The following is an 18,951-nucleotide window of genomic DNA, read 5'->3' on the forward strand; positions in this document are numbered from 1 at the left end:
TTCGTGATTTTAGTATTTGCCTTCCCCACCACAAACGTTCACAACACAACGTACAGAACCTCAGACGAGAAAGTAATGCGCTAACTTCTCATCAATGCAATTATTTACATTTGTTGAAATCATCGCTGCCTTGCCTACCCGTATCTTTTACTGGCTCAGCCTCTGTTTTGTTGGTCAAATTTCGGCATGGTGCTCTGCTAGTCAAAGACCGTGTTTCTGAGCTTCGGATCGAGAGCAACATGCACTCATAAGCTAGGTAATGCATGTTGCAGCAGTACGGTGCCTCTCGTTGGCTCTTTCACCGTCAAGTTCTGGTACATTAACAACATCAAAACTGGACAGTGAAGAAACGCAAAAACCTTCTAAATCACTAACCACGTAATCTTTCTTACTAGTTTCGATTTATACAAGTGTATCCTGGCTGCTTAATCACTACTAAATGGACGCCGAACGTGCTAGTACGCCACCACGAAACTGGAACCTTCAAACACATGGGAAGTACAAAGTCACCTATCTCTCCTACTCCTCTGCACAAGTCACGTCCACCGACTACCTCGTTCGCCAGGTAGCAGGATTGTTCGGCTCCCAGTCGGTGGAAAGTCTTGGTAACAAGATCATCGAAATAGCTTGCTGCTCCTTCGGCGCAGGACAAAACAGCTCTATCGGCGCTGTGCTATAGTGTGGCTTGTGTAGAGAAGATGGGGAACAGGAGTTTGTTTTCCTCAGCATATACGGAACAAGACGTTTCTTTATGGGCTCGACGAGGTTTCTTGGACGTCATGGATGGTGATTCTTGCTATAGCTGTGAACAGGCACACTCAGGGACTACAAAGTAGCAGGGTCGTTTGGCTCCAAGCTGCAGAATTGGTTCGTGGTAACAAGGTCGTCGAAATAGCTGGCTGCTCTTTCGGCGCAGGACGAACAGATCTTTTGGACCTGTGCTATATTGTGAATTGTGCAGACAAGAGCGAACTAAAGAAATCTCGGCGACCTTACTTTAAATTTTCGTCGTCTCTTTCTCTTTGGACGTGCTTGCTTGGGGTTTAAAAGGTCAAGACTTGGAAGGAACCAGCTCGAAGCTTGAAACGGTATCAAAAGACAACAGTTTAAGAGGCAAAACATACAATAAATGTTTCAGTTTGAAATATTCGTGTCTGATAAAATGCGTCTGAAATTCCGAAATCTGAACGACTCAAAGTGGAGATAAGGACTATTAACGATGGTGCTTCATGAATACGCGACAAAGCGACGCGATCCATCCTATTTTCTAGTGCCGTTTGCTAAACTTTGCGAAAATTCGTGACGTCAAGTAGCAAACTCAAAGTTTCTAACAGCTGTATATCAGAACTACGAACAATGTCAGACAACGTGTGTCACGCTTTAGCCGGTAAGATCTTCATTTACCTGATCTGCAATCTAGCTCTCTACCACCGTTATCTTGGAATTCGAACTTCGTTCGACGTCATTGTTTTTGAAGATTTTTCACTAATGGAGGCAGGCGCTCCAGCCAATTAAAGAAGAATGTAGTCAATTGGAACTTTCTCTCACTCTTGCTTTCTCTCTTCTTCAGGAGCTGGTGGTGGAATGATCAGGTTTGCACATCTACATCAACGACAATGCCGCTCACAAACGATTTAACCCGAATGCATTTCAATTCTGTTTTGTCTAGTATGGCACTGACATATCCATTGGTTACGGTATCCACTCGTGCACAAGTGACTGCCAAGAAGGTCGCTAAACCTGGTGAAAAGCCTGCTGTTGCATCATCAGCACTTATGGAAATTGTGCGAGAAGAAGGTGTTGGGGGTCTCTACGCGTACGTGCATGACTATCGCAAGAGTTTCTTAATCGTTTACTGACTCGCTTAAATGATTCATGTGGTTGCAGTGGTGTGGAGTCGGCACTCTTTGGTGTTTCTGTTACGAACGGTGTATACTATTATTGGTATGAGTTGGTCAAGGCCTTCTTTGAAAGTGCAGCTGATGTCAAACGAGGAATGACGACAGCAGAGAGTATGATTGCCGGTGCTATTGCTGGATCAGCCACTACTCTGATCACGAATCCCATCTGGGTTGTAAATGTACGTTTTATGCTGCTGTCCGAATTTCGGAGCTTGTAGCAATGAAAGTCAGTCTCTTATACAAAGCCCATGACGCCGAGCTAACAAAGTTCTCGCAAAAAGACTCGAATGACTGTAGCCAAGAAAGCTCAGGACCCAAATGCACCCAAACCAACAACGCTCGGAACAGCATTGAAGATCTTTAGAGAGTCTGGCCCAGCAGAATTCTGGCGTGGTGTTGGACCCGCTTTGGTGTTGGTCATCAACCCCATCATCCAATATACAGTCTTTGAACAACTCATGGCTAAAGTCAAGGAATTGAAGAAGGGTCAACCATTATCACCATGGGACTTTTTCTGGTTGGGAGCTATTTCGAAGTTGGCTGCTACAGGATCTACATATCCATATATGTAAGAGAAAAAAAGCCGTCTCGTCGACATGCTTCGAATGATTGATCACCACTCACCGCAACTGTTCAACTGTTTAGAACCGTCAAGGCACGCATGCAAGTGCAAACCAAAGCAACTGCCAACAGTGATCCTGCCACAACCTACTCATCTACCAGCGATGCTTTTGTCAAGATTGTCAAACATGAAGGATTCATGGGACTGTACCAAGGGATCTCATCCAAACTATTACAGAGTGTGCTTACTGCAGCATTCCTTTTCAGTAAGTCATTTTGGCTTTGAAGTCGAGTCACACTTGAATGATGTTTAAATTCAGTTCCAAAACACGTCGAGATAACTGGATTTCAGCTAACAAATTTCATCTTATAATCGTATAGTGTTCAAGGAGCAATTGTTTGGTTCAGCTGCGTTGATGTTGGAAACTCTGGGTCTGAGAAAGAAGGCTGCTTCCGTCACGTCTTCATAGATATGTAATAGAGTGCTTGCAAGTGATAATAAATGACTGAAATGATCTGAGACGCGTACATTGAGCGAGCTTTTCAGTCTCAAGTGGTTGCGATCTCGTGCTCCGAACTCCAAACACCAAATCTGCCTCGCAGTTTCGCAAACACCTGTCGATACAGACGAGAATGCTCCGAACAGGCTGTAAATTAGCACGGGTTGTATCGCAATCGGCATGCAGGTCACGTACATATGCTACTGTAGGGCAAGATCCACTAGGCTTCTTTCCAAATGAACCAGCAAAACCCGTTATCAAATCATCCATTCCAGGCCCAGCATCTCTTAAATTCATCAAGCAGCTGGACAAATACCAGGACTCTCGAGCTGTATACTTTGCCGTCGACACCGCAAACAGTCAGGGAAATTACATTGCTGATGCTGATGGCAACATGATGTTGGACGTGTACGCTCAGGTAAGAGTGATGCGGAGCACAGATATCAAATCTTGTGTGATATCAAGATGCTGGAACTACGCGTCATCTTACCTGTATATCGAGAGATTCCTCGAAAACTCCCCAATCTGTTGATTGCTTGTCATACCGATTGTGATTCAACGAAGGTTTCCAAAGCTTCAAGACCTTGACTATTTTGTTTATGTTAGATTGCATCGATTGCTATCGGATACAACAATCCTGCTCTTCTTGAAGCTGCCAAGAGCGACAAATGGACTCGAGCAATGATCAATCGACCTGCTCTTGGTGTAAGTTTTAACCGTTTCCACCGTAATACGAATATTTTCATTCTGATACAGATGATTCTTCGTCCCAGGTCTTCCCTCCAACCGATTGGGTCGAATCACTAGAGAACTCCTTCCTTCGAGTAAAACCCGCGGGCCTAAACCAAATCTTTACAGCAATGTGTGGTTCATGTGCCAATGAAATCGCATTCAAGGCTGCATTCATATTCCAACAGGCCAAGAAACGTGGATCCAGTGTCGATTTCTCATCCGAAGAATTGAATTCTTGTATGGTCAATCAGCCACCTGGCAGTCCATACTACTCGATATTGAGTATGAGTGGTGCCTTCCATGGACGTACTTTGGGTACTTTATCTGCTACGAGAAGTAAAGCTATTCATAAATTGGATATCCCTGCTATGCCATGGCCGAAAGCTCAGTTCCCTATAATCAGTAAGTTTTAAAGATATTCATACATGTACGTGATATTTTTTGCTGAACTTTCATTCATATATTAGAACACCCGTATGCTGCTAATGAAGCTGCAAACAAGGCCGCTGAAGCAAAGTCTTTGGCTGAAATGGAGTCAATAATCAAGAATGCCAAGATTCCTGTTGCTGCTTTGATTATTGAGCCCATTCAGGGAGAAGGTATGTGAGCTGTGTTAACAAAATCGAACCTCGTGCTCCTTTTCACTTTTGGTTGTTTTTGCTCCCTCCTAAATGCATTCTTAAACCCAAAAGGTGGTGACAATGCCGCATCTCCAGCCTACTACCAAGGCATTCGAGAACTCACCAAGAGATTGGGCGTATTGATGATTGTTGATGAAGTACAAACCGGTGTTGGTGCTTCTGGAAAGTTCTGGGTAAGAGCCAGTAATCACTCCTTTTCGTTTTTTTCTCTCCTCTCAACGAATGACCTAACTTACAAACAACAACAGGCTCACGAATACTGGAATTTGACAACACCACCAGACATGGTGACATTCTCAAAGAAGATGCAAGCTGCCGGATTCTACCACAATCTGGAAACTAGACCTGCTCAACCCTACCGAAACTTCAACACTTGGATGGGTGATCCAATTCGAGCCTACCAAGCTGAAGTGATTATCGATCAAATCTTTAAAAAGGATTTACTCAAAGTCGTGAATGAGTCTGGAGCGCATACTCGTGCTGGTTTGGATTTGTTGGCTAGTAAACATCCAAAGTGAGCATTTGATTGTAGTATCTTTTTGCTGGGCTAGGAATTTATCAACGGAAGGCAAAAGAATGTTCTAGAGCCGCGCTGTCATTGCATTGCCTGCATCGAGTCGTCAACTCCTCACACACCTTCGTGATTTAGATACGTCTCGAGTGTTCGTGGATACGGTACACATTTAGCATTTGATTCTGCTGATGGACCTACTCGAGACAAGTTAGTCTCTGCTCTTCGACAACGCGGTGTAAACTCTGGTGGATCTGGCGACCATTCAGTCAGAATGCGTCCCATGCTGGTCTACCAAAAGAAGCACGCTGATATTTTCTTGAACACTCTGGAAGAAACTGTAAGTCACAGAAGACAAAAGAGGATGATACAGCAATCCATGTCTTACACTTTCTAACTTTAGATCAAGAGTCTTTAACTGTAATGCTTGAACTACATGCTTCTATGCTCATTAGCTATATTACATCACCCCTTCAGGAGAATACAGTTTGAATGTACGGTCATATGATGACGTAGCAATATACTGTCCATCTGTTAGTGAAAGTAAGTTTGTGAGCGGCGGCACAAGCGGAAAACAAAACTTCAACGGATTAAGCGAGTATACCTTTGGAGATATCACAGCACATAACTTTAGCCTCCTGACCAGCCAAAGCTCTCAATGGTTTCCAATCACCATCAGTCCATAACTTGGTTGTCCCATCAAAAGAGCACGTCACCAAGAAACTACTATTCAACAGTCTCCTCCTAACAGCTGGACTATGTATCCCAGACAATGGACCACCATCTACTACCATATCATTACTAGATTCACCATTGCTAGCACCTCCACCAGCAAATCCAGCAATACCAGGCGGTTTAAAATCAAAGTCCTCCGAAGGAGAAAAGAACTTGACAGTCGATACAAGATTTTTGTGCGCAGGAATCATATATACAGATTCTCCCTTCCTCACATCCCATATTCGGACAGTGTTGTCTAATGATCCCGATGCAATCGTGTATCCATTTTGGGACCAGTCCATGCTCGTTATTCCTTGTACGTGGCCAGACAGGGTGAGAATGCATCGACCTGATCGTAAATCCCATATTCGGCCATGGGAATCACTTCCGCTATGGTAAATAGTGTCGTAGCATTAGCACAAAAAAGAAGAAAGGTTTGCGGAGTTATACGTACCCAGTCGCGAGTAGTGACCCATCATTCTGAAATACAAGACCATATATGTCCCGATAATGCCCTTCTTGAAACAGTAATTCCTTTTGGGTTTCAACATCCCATAACCTCCAACTGTGATCAAAGCTAACAAAACCAGAGCCGTCAGGAATATAATGCATCGGCTACGACGAACATCTTAGCTTCCACAGACCTCGCTGAACCAAGATATCGTCCAGAGGGATGAAATGCAACTCTGGAGACTCGTAACAGATGACCTTCAAAACTAGCTAATGGTGTGTCCCTATGATTCGTTGGATGTCAGCGACCAAGAAAAACCTTGTAGCGAAACCAACACCATTCAACTCACTTGTTGAGAGCCCACAATCTTATTGTCCCATCTGAAGCTCCAGAAGCAAATGCAACGTGATCCGATTCCCTGTTGGTCTTCATGTCTGGATGGAAGGCAATAGTTCCAACACGTTCCGTATGTCCTACATATAGATATTCATTAAAAAGACAAAAAAAAGAGTGCTGAAACAGTAACTGAGGTGGCTCTACCTCGATACGTAGCAATCGGCTTGGATGATGGCAAGTCCCATAACTTGATGAGGCCACTGAATGAAGCGGTAGCAAGTGATTTGGAGTCTGGTGCAAACGCACATGCTGATATCGGTCGATCGTCTCCGAATTGTGAGCTGATGGTGGTGTATGTCTATTAAACGAAGAGAATTAGCAGATTGGTAGACCTTTTTTGCTGCATTAGTTTTACCTTAAGATGCAGGTACCATTCATGCCGTATCTTTTTCCTTTGCGGTATTGGGATATCCAGCTCGGCAAGCTGTTCAGCGACTCGTTTCTCTGCTCTGTAAGGAAGGCTGCATGAGTGTATACTTGACAAAAAAAAAGTGATGAATCGTACCCGCATACCTGGGTAGTGAGAAACTAGCGATTGCTCTTCTCGTGTCCAGTATATACTGAGATCCAGGATATACAAACTCCTTCTTTTCAGGATCGTCGTCTTCAGGCTCGTCGTCTTCGTCAGAATCCGTTCCTGTTTCCGAATCGCCAGCAGACTCTTCTTCAGCTTCAGTTTGCGGAAGCAGAGACATAACATATCGTAACCGATCACGTCTTTCAGCAGGCTGTAATGAAACGATATGTGAGTGTCTGAGAATACATCCAACGAAAGGATGCAGCTGTTTTTTTACCCCTTCACCAAAGAGCGTCATTGGCTCAAAGAGCTCGCGTAATTTTGCTCTGACTCGTCTATCATCAGTTGGGACGGCCAAAGTAGTAGCGAGCTTTCGTCGTTCGAATTCATCCAAGATGGCCTTATGTTCTACTTTTGCTCGAGATGTCGAGTCGTGAGCATCGGCCATGTCCTCATCTTCGTAGTCAGCTGCAGCCTGTAGTTGATCATAGCTAACTCCATATTGCTACGGATGAAAAGATGAGTCAGTTAGTTGAGCTTCTTGACGTTTCAATCACTATGTCTTCTGAATATCTTGGGAAGGACGACGAACTTACAGCTGCACCTCCTTGCTGTTGCTGCTGATATATCAGCGCTTGGTTGTCTTCCAGACTGCCAAAATGGAGTCGCCTTCCCTCCCCAAAGTTCTGCATCGCTAGGTTTTGACGTTCAACGAGTGTGGACGACGAGATGCAGAGAGAGCATTTACGTGATCATACCATTGTATTCACGTAAGATTTAATTTCTCATTAGTTGTAAGGCTTGGATCAAGGGCAGAATGGAATCAAACTGCAGTAGCAGTAGGAACAAAGTCCCAATTTCTTGACGATCTTCTCTGACCTGCTTTCGTGAACTAGATCTCGAGAGAACGAGCACCCTAATGAATACCCTGAACTGAATACGCTAGACAACGTGATGCGGGACGCGGAACTGCTGAATTTGCTGTGACTTGCAAACTTTTCAAAAACCCACAAAAAAAGTTTCACGGAACGTCGGCCACTCAACGTAGAGGGGTACGAGCCGTTTAGAGGAGAGATTTGTGCATACACTCTGGTAAGATTTCCAGAAGGTAGTAGTCCCTCTGGTGATCAATAGTTATAACTCACAAAAATTCATCACGACTTTTTAGCTTCCGCAACTAGGAATTGCATCAACCATGGATCCCAACGGAAGCTCAGTAGAGGCTTCAGTTGCCACTGAACTTCTTGCCAATGGCGCAACCAATGCGGAGAGCCATTCCGAGCTTCTGGAACTCCAACATGAAAAAATCCATGAGAATCAAAACTCAATCGAAAGCAAGGATTTGGCCTCAATTACCGTAGAAGACGACTACGATCACAATCTGGACGACCAAGATGAAGAAACGCTTGGTCATGAACTGGGTCAGCCGGTCGAAAGAACTAAAACGATGGGTTCCATGATGGAGATTCCATTATCTGATATTTGGACGCCGTCGCGGCAAGCTTTCGTCGTGTTTCTTGCTGCTACTGCAGGTTTTCTAGCACCGCTAGCTGGAAATGCATACTTTCCGGCTCTCAACAATGTAAGTTGCAGCTGTTTGTGACGATGAACAACAAAGCGTGATCGTCAATGCCAGCTCACTCGTAAGTCCTTTTAGATCCGACTAGATCTGGGCGTAACGGCATTTCAAGTCAATTTGAGTGTCAGTTTGTTTCAAGTATTTCAAGCTATCGTGCCGACTCTGTGGGCTGCTTATTCGGATATGTATGCACCGCGAACGTTTCGTATTGAGCTTTCGAATTAATACTAATCGCCCTGTCTTGATGTGTATAGGTACGGCCGACGACAAACATATCTGGTCTGTTTAGGAGTGTTCATTGCCTCGTGCGTTGGGTTGGCTCTGACCCATCAGTACTGGCTATTGCTGGTACTTCGATCGGTGCAAGCTATCGGAAGTAGCGCTTTGATTGCTGTGGGCGCTGGAACAATAGGCGATATAAGCACACCTGCCACAAGAGGTAGTAGGATGGGTTATTTTTCAATGGGTGCCTTCTTAGGGTAAGTATCATATCAATTCTGCCATTTGAAGCCCCACCCTAATTTTTTTCATTTTAGTCCTGTGCTGGGGCCAACAATTGGCGGTCTGCTATCGGATGCTTGGGATTGGCACGCAATCTTTTGGTTTCTCGGTGCCTTTGCCATCCTGCTTCTCTTCGCTCTATATTGGTTCCTGCCAGAGACATTGCGAAGACTCGTTGGAGAGGGATCTGGCGATGTTGGTCTCGCCCCAATGGATATACTGAAGCGAAAGCTGCTGTTGAAAAAATCAGGACAGACCATTGTAGCTGAAAAGAGGGAAAAGCCACCAAAGAGTACTGTATCGTTCAATCCGTTAGGGCCAGTGCTGATGCTGGGAGATAAATCGATTTTCTGTATACTCTTATACTCTTCGCTGTTATTCATTGGATGTATGTTGATGTTTTTGATGATGCTGTAACGAATTCGAGCTAACTTTGGCCATAATTAGTTGTCGGGGTCATAACACCAATGTCCTTCCAGCTTGCAAGGATTTATGGTCTATCTGATGTCCAGGTCGGATTATGCTTTATTTCCAATGGGTTAGGAAACATGTACGCGGATTCGCTACCATTGAACATGCACGCTTTGCCTTTGAACTAATTCTTGTTGCATTAGGTCGGGCACCGGTCTCAATGGACTGATATTAGATCGTCTGTATCGACGAGCCAAAGCAAGGCAACGGGAAGGCGAGACACTAGAGCTAGGACGTTTACGTATGCAAGTTGCCATCCTCCCCGGCATCTTATTCTTTTGTGCAGTATGCTCATACGGCTGGGTGCTACAGTATCAAGGAAGTTTGGCGCTTGTGTTGCTTTGCCAGTACTTTGTCGGATTTGGTACGGGAAAGTCAGAGTGGAAAGCCTCTTTGGTTTGAGGTCTAACTGTGTTCAACTTTAAATTTCTAGGCATAAGTGGAACTTCAAATTCTTTCAACACTTTAATGATCGACTTGAATCCTGGAAAGGGCGCATCCACCATGTCTGCACAAAACCTTGCTCGATCCACCATCGGTGCCATCACGACCGCAGTGATACAACCAATCATTGATAGATTCGATACTGGGCCCGTGTATTCCTTTATCGCTGTATTGCCGATTCTTGGATGGCCCTTCCTATACCAGCTTTGGAAGCATGGTGAGGAATGGCGTCTCGAAAAGAAAGAGAAGCACCATCGTGAACGGCTTGAAAGGGAAGCCAAGTTGAAGGAGGCTGAAGCGGCTTGAAGGATAGGAGCTCGGAGTAATAGTAATGTATCTAGACTAACAAATACAAGTAAATGTAAATTGCAACCTCGAGTTTATACGTGCTTATGAATTCCAAACGGGCGTCTCAGTGAGGCCCTCTCTTTGATGGAATAGTGACAGCTGGAATAATAAGTATCGGATGCCGAGCCTGCTAATTTAACGATGGAGAGCTGCTTGCAGTAGTAACAAAAGCAGTTCATGACGAACTAAAAAGACCAAATTCAATAATTTTCTAGAACTACAGGGTGTCATAAGTCTGCCAATTCGCGTTGTTTGAATTCAAATCTCGTTCAGCACCTCCAACGTCTGAGACTTTAGAGGTTGGGAGCTTTAAGCAAGATCTTGTTCTCCAACTCATATTCCAAACATGTTAAGTAATGATTCTTCGAATTTTTTTAACGCTTATCGATGGGAACTGCCAGAGTGTCAACGTCTGATTCCGATTTCCTCCATCTACAGTTAGATCACACGTCAAGAGGAAGCACTCTATAAATCATGGAAATATGCGACATAAAATACGAGAAGTCTGCTGTCTTGCTACCAAACGAGCTACTTCTCATCATCTTCAACATAATCAAACAACATCGGCGCCGAGTATGTACAAACCGATGCTTGATGAACATGGCTCTAGTCTGCAAGGCATTCAATAGCATGGCGTGTCAACAATTGTACACTACCGTCTTTGAACTGACTTTCGATGAAGCCACAGCAACTTCGCTTGAAGCCCCTTTGATCGCCGTAAGGAATCGTAAAACAGGTCTATATAAGCAGGGGGCCATTTGTTACGTCTGGTACATTCATCTTACCCTGGATCAACTAGTCTGGCTTGCACCTCTAGATATCATATAATACCGCTCCGAAATTAATTTACCGATTTTGCCAGCAGACTCGACACAACCATTTCTACAGAACCTTACACTCGACACGCTCATATAACCCAAAACTATTACACGACAGTGGCCGGCGCCTGAAGATGATGCTCGACAGGCTCTAATGGCTTCCTTCCTACACGCGACAGGCCAGGATTACCCCTTGCGCCAGTCGACACAGGGCATAAACAGTTACGAGGCACACGACAGTATATTTGAGCCTCATTTAGCTACGAGACAGAGCTTAGACAGTTTCGGGAAATTAATTTCGGAGTTAGGTCTGTTTTGTGCAAGGACCGTCTACACATAACTAACGCGATATAAACATGAAGGCCGCGGGAATACGACTGAAATGTGCAATGAGTCCAGAGTGAGCTACATCCTGTATGCTCATGTTTGTGGTTTACATGGTTTCAAGTTTCAGAAATTCAAGTTAGAACGCTTTCAGCGCTGCTGCATGAGATCCAACATGGATAACCCCGATTCTCATTCATATCACGTTATTTCGAGTCATTAAAAAGTTGAATCTGCGCTCTAGAACGTCTCTCGACAGCTTTTGGAAATCAAGCCTTTACAGTCCAGAATCGCTTTTGGGCACGTATCATCTAACAGCCGTTTTCAAATCGAGACAGATAACGCACGTACACATGTCGTCTGATGACGGTGACCCTTTCCTTGCTCTTGAAAAGCTCTTCAGTCGACGTAATCGTTAAAAACGAAATTACCGATTTGCGCTTCGGTAATTTGACATGGGATTGATTCTGATCCAGTGCAATTGAGGAAGATACTTGGGCATGAAATGTCATTTAAGATGATGGGAAGGTGGAATATATCCTTTAGAGGGACGTTCGTTGCGGTTGAAATTTCGACTTTCATCTAAAATTACGCAGAATGAAGAATCACAATCATTAAGTCAAAAACCCGTATCGACATACGACTGGGTGCACCAGGATGCGAAGACACGAAGAAATGCTTGCTTAAACTAACGCCTCAAACACACTCTCTCTTCTTTTACAGATTATTAAAAAGTAGTCTAAAAAAAAGCACAAGAGTTACAACAGAGTCCCCTGTTTCGATCTATATAGTAGCAGTAATAGGCTCCTCGACATAGTCATAGAGCGTCTTATCTTCTGTTGCCAATTCGGCAGCACTGATTCCAACCTCCAATCCAGCGGCTGCAAAGTCTGCGCCTTTGAATGTGGACGCCTAATGACAAGATAGTATGAGCATGATTATGATACATTCCGTGAGCGGTTGAGATGGATGCGTAAGAATACGGTTCCCATGCTTAACCACTACCCATAATAAATATTCTGCTCGATTTCTCACCGTGACAGAATCAATCTTTGGTCCCTTGAATGTCTTTCCGACACCTGCAACCCACGCAATGGACAAGATTATAAGTAGGCCTCCGACCTATGTTCACATTCATGTGAGTTTTCAAATAATCCCAACAACAATACCACAGCAAGAACTCACCATGACAGGTGCCCAGTTGAACAATTGCAAGTAATCACCAACGGCCGTGTCTGGCGGTAATGGTACGTTGGAAGTGGGGAGGATCAAGGCAATCGAGGCGACAATGAGGTAGGCCAACGATATCGCCGCATTGGGAATGCCCCACCATCCAAGATTAAATGGCCCTGTTGACAAGAGAGTTATTGGTTTAGACCTGAGGTGTTCATCCACTACGACAGTAGCTTGTAGTAATGAAAAGTCGTCAATTTCAGCTACTAACCTTTCGGGAAGTTATGAGCCCGAGCAAACCGTAATCCAATTGGCAGACCATAACAGATATAAGTGCCTATAACCTATTATATGGGATTAGCACGGTCATTCCTGCGTTGATTTTTTCGTTGACTGAGTTCACACGTTTCAGTCAAAGAATGGCTTACTCCTATAGAATTGACCGCCGAGAAGAACACAAGAGACTGAAGCAATGGTAGCAGGATCAAAAAGTCTATTGAGTAGGACAAAAGTTCAGTTTTCTTGGTGACCAAGTGTGTTGGAAACTTTTGGTTCAAACAAGCAACACCGTTTCAAACAGCAGTTTATAAGAGCAACATAAGCACCACAATTGCGTATCTTACCAATGACAGCCAAAACACCGAGTATTCTGCTTGGAATTTGGGTCTTTGGGTCGACGTAATGTAGATAGTGCGAGAAGGGTAATCCAGCATCACGAGAGAATGCGAATGATTGTCTCATATGTGTAGCTGAAAAAAATCGCACAAAATTAGACTAAGGCACAAGCACACTCAAGTGCTGAATGCGAAACTTTGTTTCCTGTACATACCTTGTAACGAATAAGTACAAGTCAAAGCAATGAATAACATGATGACCTAGAAAAAAAAACAATTGTATGATTAATTCAAGAATTTTGGTCTTCCTTCTGTCTTCCTTCTGTCTCTTGCAAGAACCTACATTCAACACAATAGCCCCCTTATTCCCCACAGACCCAACAAAGATATCCACAACAGTCGAAGTAGTATTCGGCGCAGCCGAGATCGAGTCATACAATGCTGGCGGTATAGCCGACAACACCAACGCAATCGTAATCCATCCAATAGGGAAACACAGCAAAATAGCACCAAGAATAGCCTTTGGACCCCGTGTAGACACCTCGCCAGTCTCTTCAGCCAAGTGAGCAGCACTGTCGTACCCAGAGAAAGTCAAGCATGCAGCCAAGATAGATATATATGCGGCGTATGCATCTGGGTATCCGGTTTCGTTCGCCCAGGAGTTGAATAGGTCAGAAACTCCGACTTTGGCGGCGCCTGGACCGGCGGCGCATGCGACGATTATGACTAGGAGGCCGGCGACGTTTGCGAATCTGAAGAGCGGTGGGGTGTTAGATGGTTGTTGAAATGCAAAATAACCTCGTGGGAAAGGAGACAACCCTGCAATACTCACAGACATATCTTCCCGATAGCATCCAACACATACACAGGCAAGGAGTTGACATATGTGCAAATCACGATACATATGAAAGCGCCAGCCAATACGAGACCCTTGTACGTATACGTCGTGGTGTCATTGTCATTTACATTGAATATGCCATTGATATAAAACATCGCTGCGAATTGCTGTCCAAATACGTATGCCTAATGTAAATGCAAGCCAAAAAAAAGTAAGAAAGACTTCCCATTGGATCGAAGCTTTGACATCGTACCGTAGCTGAAGTAAGAGCCCACTGTCCCAAAAAATTAAACCATGCCGTAAAGTATGAGAAGACAGGTGCCAACCGCGGGCCAGCGAGTTGCGCACTCCAATAGTACAGGCCTCCAGATGTCGGATATGTAGACACGATCTCAGACATTGATAAGCCCACGATAAACGACAAGACACCAACAATCGGCCAGGTAATCAACATCTAAGATAACACATTAAAACACGTATAATACTTTGGTTGTCCTCTGTGTTTTTGTGGGCATCGTTTACACGTCCTGACAAACACAAAACAGCCTGATAATACACAACTTACCCCTCTCGGTCCACCCGCAAGCAGCGAAAAGTATATAAAAGGCAGCAAAGACGTCGGGATACTGAGAATCGTAAACGCAATCCCAAAATTGGAGAGCAGCGACAATCCTCGCTTCAGCTCTTGCTTGTAGCCCAGTTGATGCAACCTACGAAAGGTGGGTTTTTAGCATAAGATTAGATTGTAAGAGAGGTTGATCAGGCGTGAAAGTGGGCTGTAAGGTGCGATGCATACACACGACGATGTATCAACCTTAAAAAGCCACTCCGCCACAACCAGATACACCACGATCGTGCCCGATAAGCTCACAATCAAATTCCAAAACCAACTCGTCGGCCCATGAAAACATGGCATGGCAGTGGTGCTGCTGCGTAGTAGCAAAACTCAACTCCATTCATATGATTCCCAAAAACGACAAATGTCCCCTCTTGCATGCATCCCTCCTCCTCATAGCCTTCATCTCGTTCACATACCTAGCCTCATCGGATAACGCTACATTTGGATTCGCGACATCAGGCACTGTCTCGATCTTCTTCTCGTCCGACATTTTTGGTCGTGGTTCTGTCGACACGGTGATGCTACTAGCTCGTAGGTCGCTAAGATTGATTGCTGAGAGATCTTGCTCCATTGCTAAGGAGAGGAACTGGTTTTTGAGGGGGCTGGCTTGGTTGGCGTATCTTTTGTGGAAAATCAATGGTGTGAAGAAAGTGGAGGAGGAAAAAAAGGAGAAGAAACGGCAATCACGTATGATACGGTGCGCCAATATGTTACTAGTCACGAATGCTCCCCTATCTGCAAGTATCGTGTTCAAATAACATATCCACTGTCTCTGTTTCAATGTATGCAGATTGGCATTTGAATCGCTGAATTTCAAGTTGTAGAGGCAGGCAGAGCCTTAATCGAGCTAACTCTCTTGAACTTTACTACTAGATGTATCGGTTTACCTTCTCTTGACTAGAGCGACCGCTAGTTTGTTAACCTCGTGGTGTACATAAAAACCACCTGTCCATTCATTATGTGCAGCTAGGCTATCTGTGACACACGTTTGGGAATAAGATATTCCATGCCGTGTTGGTACCCTTTGAACTAGGAAATTGGGTGTTTTAGCTAGCGGGTAAAGCTGGTTTTCGAATATGTATGATTCGAAATGACATGTACCATCAAGACGCGGGGCTCTTCAAATCAGCACGCATTCAACATATCGAAGGCGTTTTTATCAATCCAAAGCAAATGACAGTAGGGCTCCGAGGACGGCCGCGCGACATGTTGGGTGTAGGCATATGGAATGCCTACACCTTCGGTCGTATGGAGGTTGACTAATTTGCTTTTCATTCTCGTTTACATAACGTATCCACAGTCTCTGTTTTCGTGTTCGCACATGGAAACTTGAATCTACAAGTTTGATTAAATTCACAATGTAGAGGCAGGAAGAGCCTCAATCGATCCACCTTCATCAACTCTTGCATTCGAACCATCAGTTGACCTTCTTTCGAGTAGAGTGACCGCTTTCGTGTTAACCTCGAGCACATAAAAACACCTGTCTATTCATCACGTCAAACCTTTCTATGATACGGATTTGGGAATCGATAGCATTTTGATCAGCTGCGAATTGATTTCATCTACCAGTGTAATCACTTCACTCTTCACAACGCCGTAATCACTTTCGGCGATTCGAGCAGAGTTCCCTATAACAAAATTGGATGTGAGGATCAAAGTAATCAATAATTTGCACAGTAATAGACTCTTGCATTCTCGAACTTGAGCTTCCTCCTCCTGAATATGCTTGACACGGGATTCTAATGCCGCCAACTGAAGATGCGTCTCGTTCTGATTGAGAACAGCCCTTTGAGCCTCTAGTTCTGACGTCAATTGTGGTAGATCTTGTTGCAGCCGAGCAATCTCCTTCTTTAATATTTCACGTTGTGCCATGTTTTTCTATGCAACAAACGTGTCAATAACCGCGATGATGAGAAGCCACTTCAACCCGTTCGATACCTTCCGTGTTTGCTCAGCTTCTCTCTTAATGGCATCCACATTAGCGAATTTACGCAGATCTGCATTCATGCTTCCAACTCGATCATTCAGGGTCGCCATTTCAGACGCCAATTTGGATTCCATTTGCAAGACCTTCTCAAGCTCGGCGGTTTTACGATCTCGTTCTATCATAAGCATACAGGATCAGTATCTCAACTATGGTGTGCTCAAATTGCAGAACATACCTTTAGAAAGACCATCAACCGTATTCTGCACAACACCTTCATCAGCATCATTACGTGACCCACCACCCATTTTCTCAGACAAGCTACGTAGCCGATCAAGCAGAGTAACAATCTTCTTCTCAGTAAGACTATTCTTGTCATTAGATTCTCTCCAATTGGCATCAAAAGCATCCAGAAAGGTCTGCATCTCACGATCTCTCTTGACCAGTTCTTCATACTTGGCGCTCTTCTCACCAGAACCACTAGATTCTTCAGGATCTGCATTTTCCGCCAGTTTCTCTATATCTGTGAGCAATCGGTTTTTACGGTCTTCGAGGTCAGCAATGCGGCGTTCCATTGTTGCTATTTCCTGATTATCTTCCTTGACTTTGTGCAATAGACTAGCTTTGTCTTGTGGTTGTATAGACCTGTTTGAGGATGTTGATTCTAATTCTTCTCGTTTGGTTTGCAGTTCAGCTAGTTTGGCTCTCAATTTGGCTGCCTTGTGTTTTAATGGATCTTGGCCGAGCTCTGATTCGAGCTGAGCACTACGTCTGGATAGATCGTCCAGTTCGGTTTGTTGCTTGTCTATATCTGCAGACAGGTTGGCTGCCTTTTCTTTTAGCTGACGATACTCTCGTCGAGACTCTGGATCCTAGTGTTTGAGCGGCATGATCAGACTCTGATCTCCTAGCTATCAAGTCAATACTGCATTCTAATGTATAGAGCTCACCATTCCTTCAACATGTGCCTCTGCCTTCTTCCTCTCTTCCTCCACTAATCGTTCTGCCTCTCTGACAGCAGCTTCCTTCCTATAAAGTATATAGGTTAGCAGACGGGAACGAGTCATAGCGTTTAAATTATGGGCATACTGCTGACGTTCTGCAAAAAGATCATCCAAAACTCGAGACTCTCTCATATTCTTCTCCTTTAGCACACTCCTCTGTCTCTCCACTTCTTCTAAATCAGCTCCAGCTGATAAACGATCAATAAGAGTATTTAAATCGGCGAGCTGTCCTTGTAGATCACGGATCTCATCGGCGAGAGAATCAGCTCTACATAAAGAAGAGTGTTAAATTGTGTGTAGCATCTAATCAGAAATCCACCATACCGCTTTTCAAGGGCACCGGTATTAGAATTTTCTCTGTCTATTTGATCTGATTCCGTCTGTAATTTAGCAATCTCATTGTTGACCAATGTGATGCGTCTGCGTAATTCAGTTTGGAAGAAGGTTCTGTCCTGTACCAATCGTCCAGGTCCTACAAGCATACGAGAATCAGAAACAAGTATTATTTAAGCTGATAATGAGATCAGATATACCTTGTGCGCCAGTTTTCAGGCCTCCCAAACCATGCTGTGTCATTGGTCGTTCTGCAAACGGCACGTTCCCTACACGGTTTCTTGTGAGATCACAAAGACTCAATAATGAGGTTGATACGTACCAGTTGCAGCAGCGCCAAATCCCCGTGCCATAGTTCCAGGTCTTGCCGTTCCAGGAACTCGTGAAGCAGTTTGCTACATGATTGCATTTTAGATCCCCTTTCAACAAAACGTAATACGGTCAATCTTACAGGAACAGGTGGCCTACTCGGCATGGGAGTACCTCCTGTAGCCTGTGCTCGTCCCCATGCTACCAAACACGAAAAATCACAATCAGATCAAAAACAATGATAATGATGATAATAGAGCGCATCGGTTTACATGCTGCTCCTTGACCAGCACGACTGGCAGGTCTGTTTGCTAGAGACCCAGTTGGAGGCCGGCCTGTAATGAGTAGCGTATTAGCAAAGCAATGCGATAAATTGCAAAAATTGTTAGAACATTGACTTACCACCGTACATGCTTTACAAAGGCTGTTAGAATGGAAATGGCAGTAGTTTACGATAGAATACGACACGGACTGTACGTTAATGTGTTGATCTGGTAGCGATCTATCGTGTGAAGCAATAGAACTACTCAAAATGAATGCTGAAAAGTGTGGGTTTGCGAATGTCAACCATTTCGACTGTTTGCCTAGTACAGACTCTTACAAATGTACTTAAATATGCCTCGAAATTGATTCAAAATTCCTTGCAATCCACGTAAGTTCATCCGCATCGAATGCGCATTTCTCGCTTTCTTTTAACAACTGACGCGTCAAGAAGGCATTTATAC

General features: G+C 44.3%; 5 protein-coding genes across 5 annotated transcripts; 2 read left to right on the plus strand and 3 right to left on the minus strand.

Moving 5' to 3' along the window:
* Nucleotides 1–439: 439 nt before the first annotated feature.
* SmJEL517_g02992 (uncharacterized protein) lies at nt 440–2,932 on the plus strand (the record flags this gene model as incomplete). The annotated part of the gene is made up of 8 exons (XM_031168920.1): nt 440–565; nt 627–786; nt 1,571–1,592; nt 1,670–1,816; nt 1,888–2,080; nt 2,183–2,469; nt 2,547–2,728; nt 2,844–2,932. 8 exons carry the CDS (start codon nt 440–442, stop codon nt 2,930–2,932), a joined length of 1,206 nt encoding a protein of 401 aa, XP_031025137.1.
* Nucleotides 2,933–3,095: 163 nt separating this feature from the next.
* On the plus strand, nt 3,096–5,264 carry UGA1 (4-aminobutyrate---2-oxoglutarate transaminase; the record flags this gene model as incomplete). The annotated part of the gene is made up of 8 exons (XM_031168921.1): nt 3,096–3,380; nt 3,569–3,667; nt 3,736–4,096; nt 4,162–4,293; nt 4,387–4,508; nt 4,584–4,849; nt 4,985–5,186; nt 5,250–5,264. 8 exons carry the CDS (start codon nt 3,096–3,098, stop codon nt 5,262–5,264), a joined length of 1,482 nt encoding a protein of 493 aa, XP_031025136.1.
* A 42-nt stretch (nt 5,265–5,306) lies between these two features.
* Nucleotides 5,307–7,619, minus strand: SmJEL517_g02994 (uncharacterized protein; the record flags this gene model as incomplete). The annotated part of the gene is made up of 10 exons (XM_031168922.1): nt 5,307–5,377; nt 5,451–5,953; nt 6,018–6,140; nt 6,208–6,297; nt 6,364–6,487; nt 6,555–6,708; nt 6,766–6,859; nt 6,924–7,138; nt 7,205–7,432; nt 7,524–7,619. 10 exons carry the CDS (start codon nt 7,617–7,619, stop codon nt 5,307–5,309), a joined length of 1,698 nt encoding a protein of 565 aa, XP_031025143.1.
* Nucleotides 7,620–12,195: 4,576 nt separating this feature from the next.
* SmJEL517_g02995 (uncharacterized protein) lies at nt 12,196–15,227 on the minus strand (the record flags this gene model as incomplete). Its single annotated transcript, XM_031168923.1, has 12 exons — nt 12,196–12,324; nt 12,448–12,534; nt 12,598–12,761; nt 12,857–12,929; nt 13,014–13,078; nt 13,209–13,334; nt 13,415–13,460; nt 13,543–13,951; nt 14,032–14,222; nt 14,291–14,491; nt 14,603–14,747; nt 15,073–15,227. 12 exons carry the CDS (start codon nt 15,225–15,227, stop codon nt 12,196–12,198), a joined length of 1,791 nt encoding a protein of 596 aa, XP_031025142.1.
* A 935-nt stretch (nt 15,228–16,162) lies between these two features.
* On the minus strand, nt 16,163–18,638 carry SmJEL517_g02996 (uncharacterized protein; the record flags this gene model as incomplete). Its single annotated transcript, XM_031168924.1, has 12 exons — nt 16,163–16,284; nt 16,342–16,534; nt 16,595–16,758; nt 16,819–17,452; nt 17,531–17,609; nt 17,670–17,852; nt 17,909–18,056; nt 18,118–18,186; nt 18,240–18,312; nt 18,369–18,427; nt 18,499–18,561; nt 18,629–18,638. 12 exons carry the CDS (start codon nt 18,636–18,638, stop codon nt 16,163–16,165), a joined length of 1,797 nt encoding a protein of 598 aa, XP_031025141.1.
* Between the last annotated feature and the right edge of the window lie 313 nt (nt 18,639–18,951).

Source organism: Synchytrium microbalum (genome assembly GCF_006535985.1).
Source record: "Synchytrium microbalum strain JEL517 chromosome Unknown SmJEL517_scf0014, whole genome shotgun sequence".
NCBI lineage: Eukaryota > Fungi > Chytridiomycota > Chytridiomycetes > Synchytriales > Synchytriaceae > Synchytrium > Synchytrium microbalum.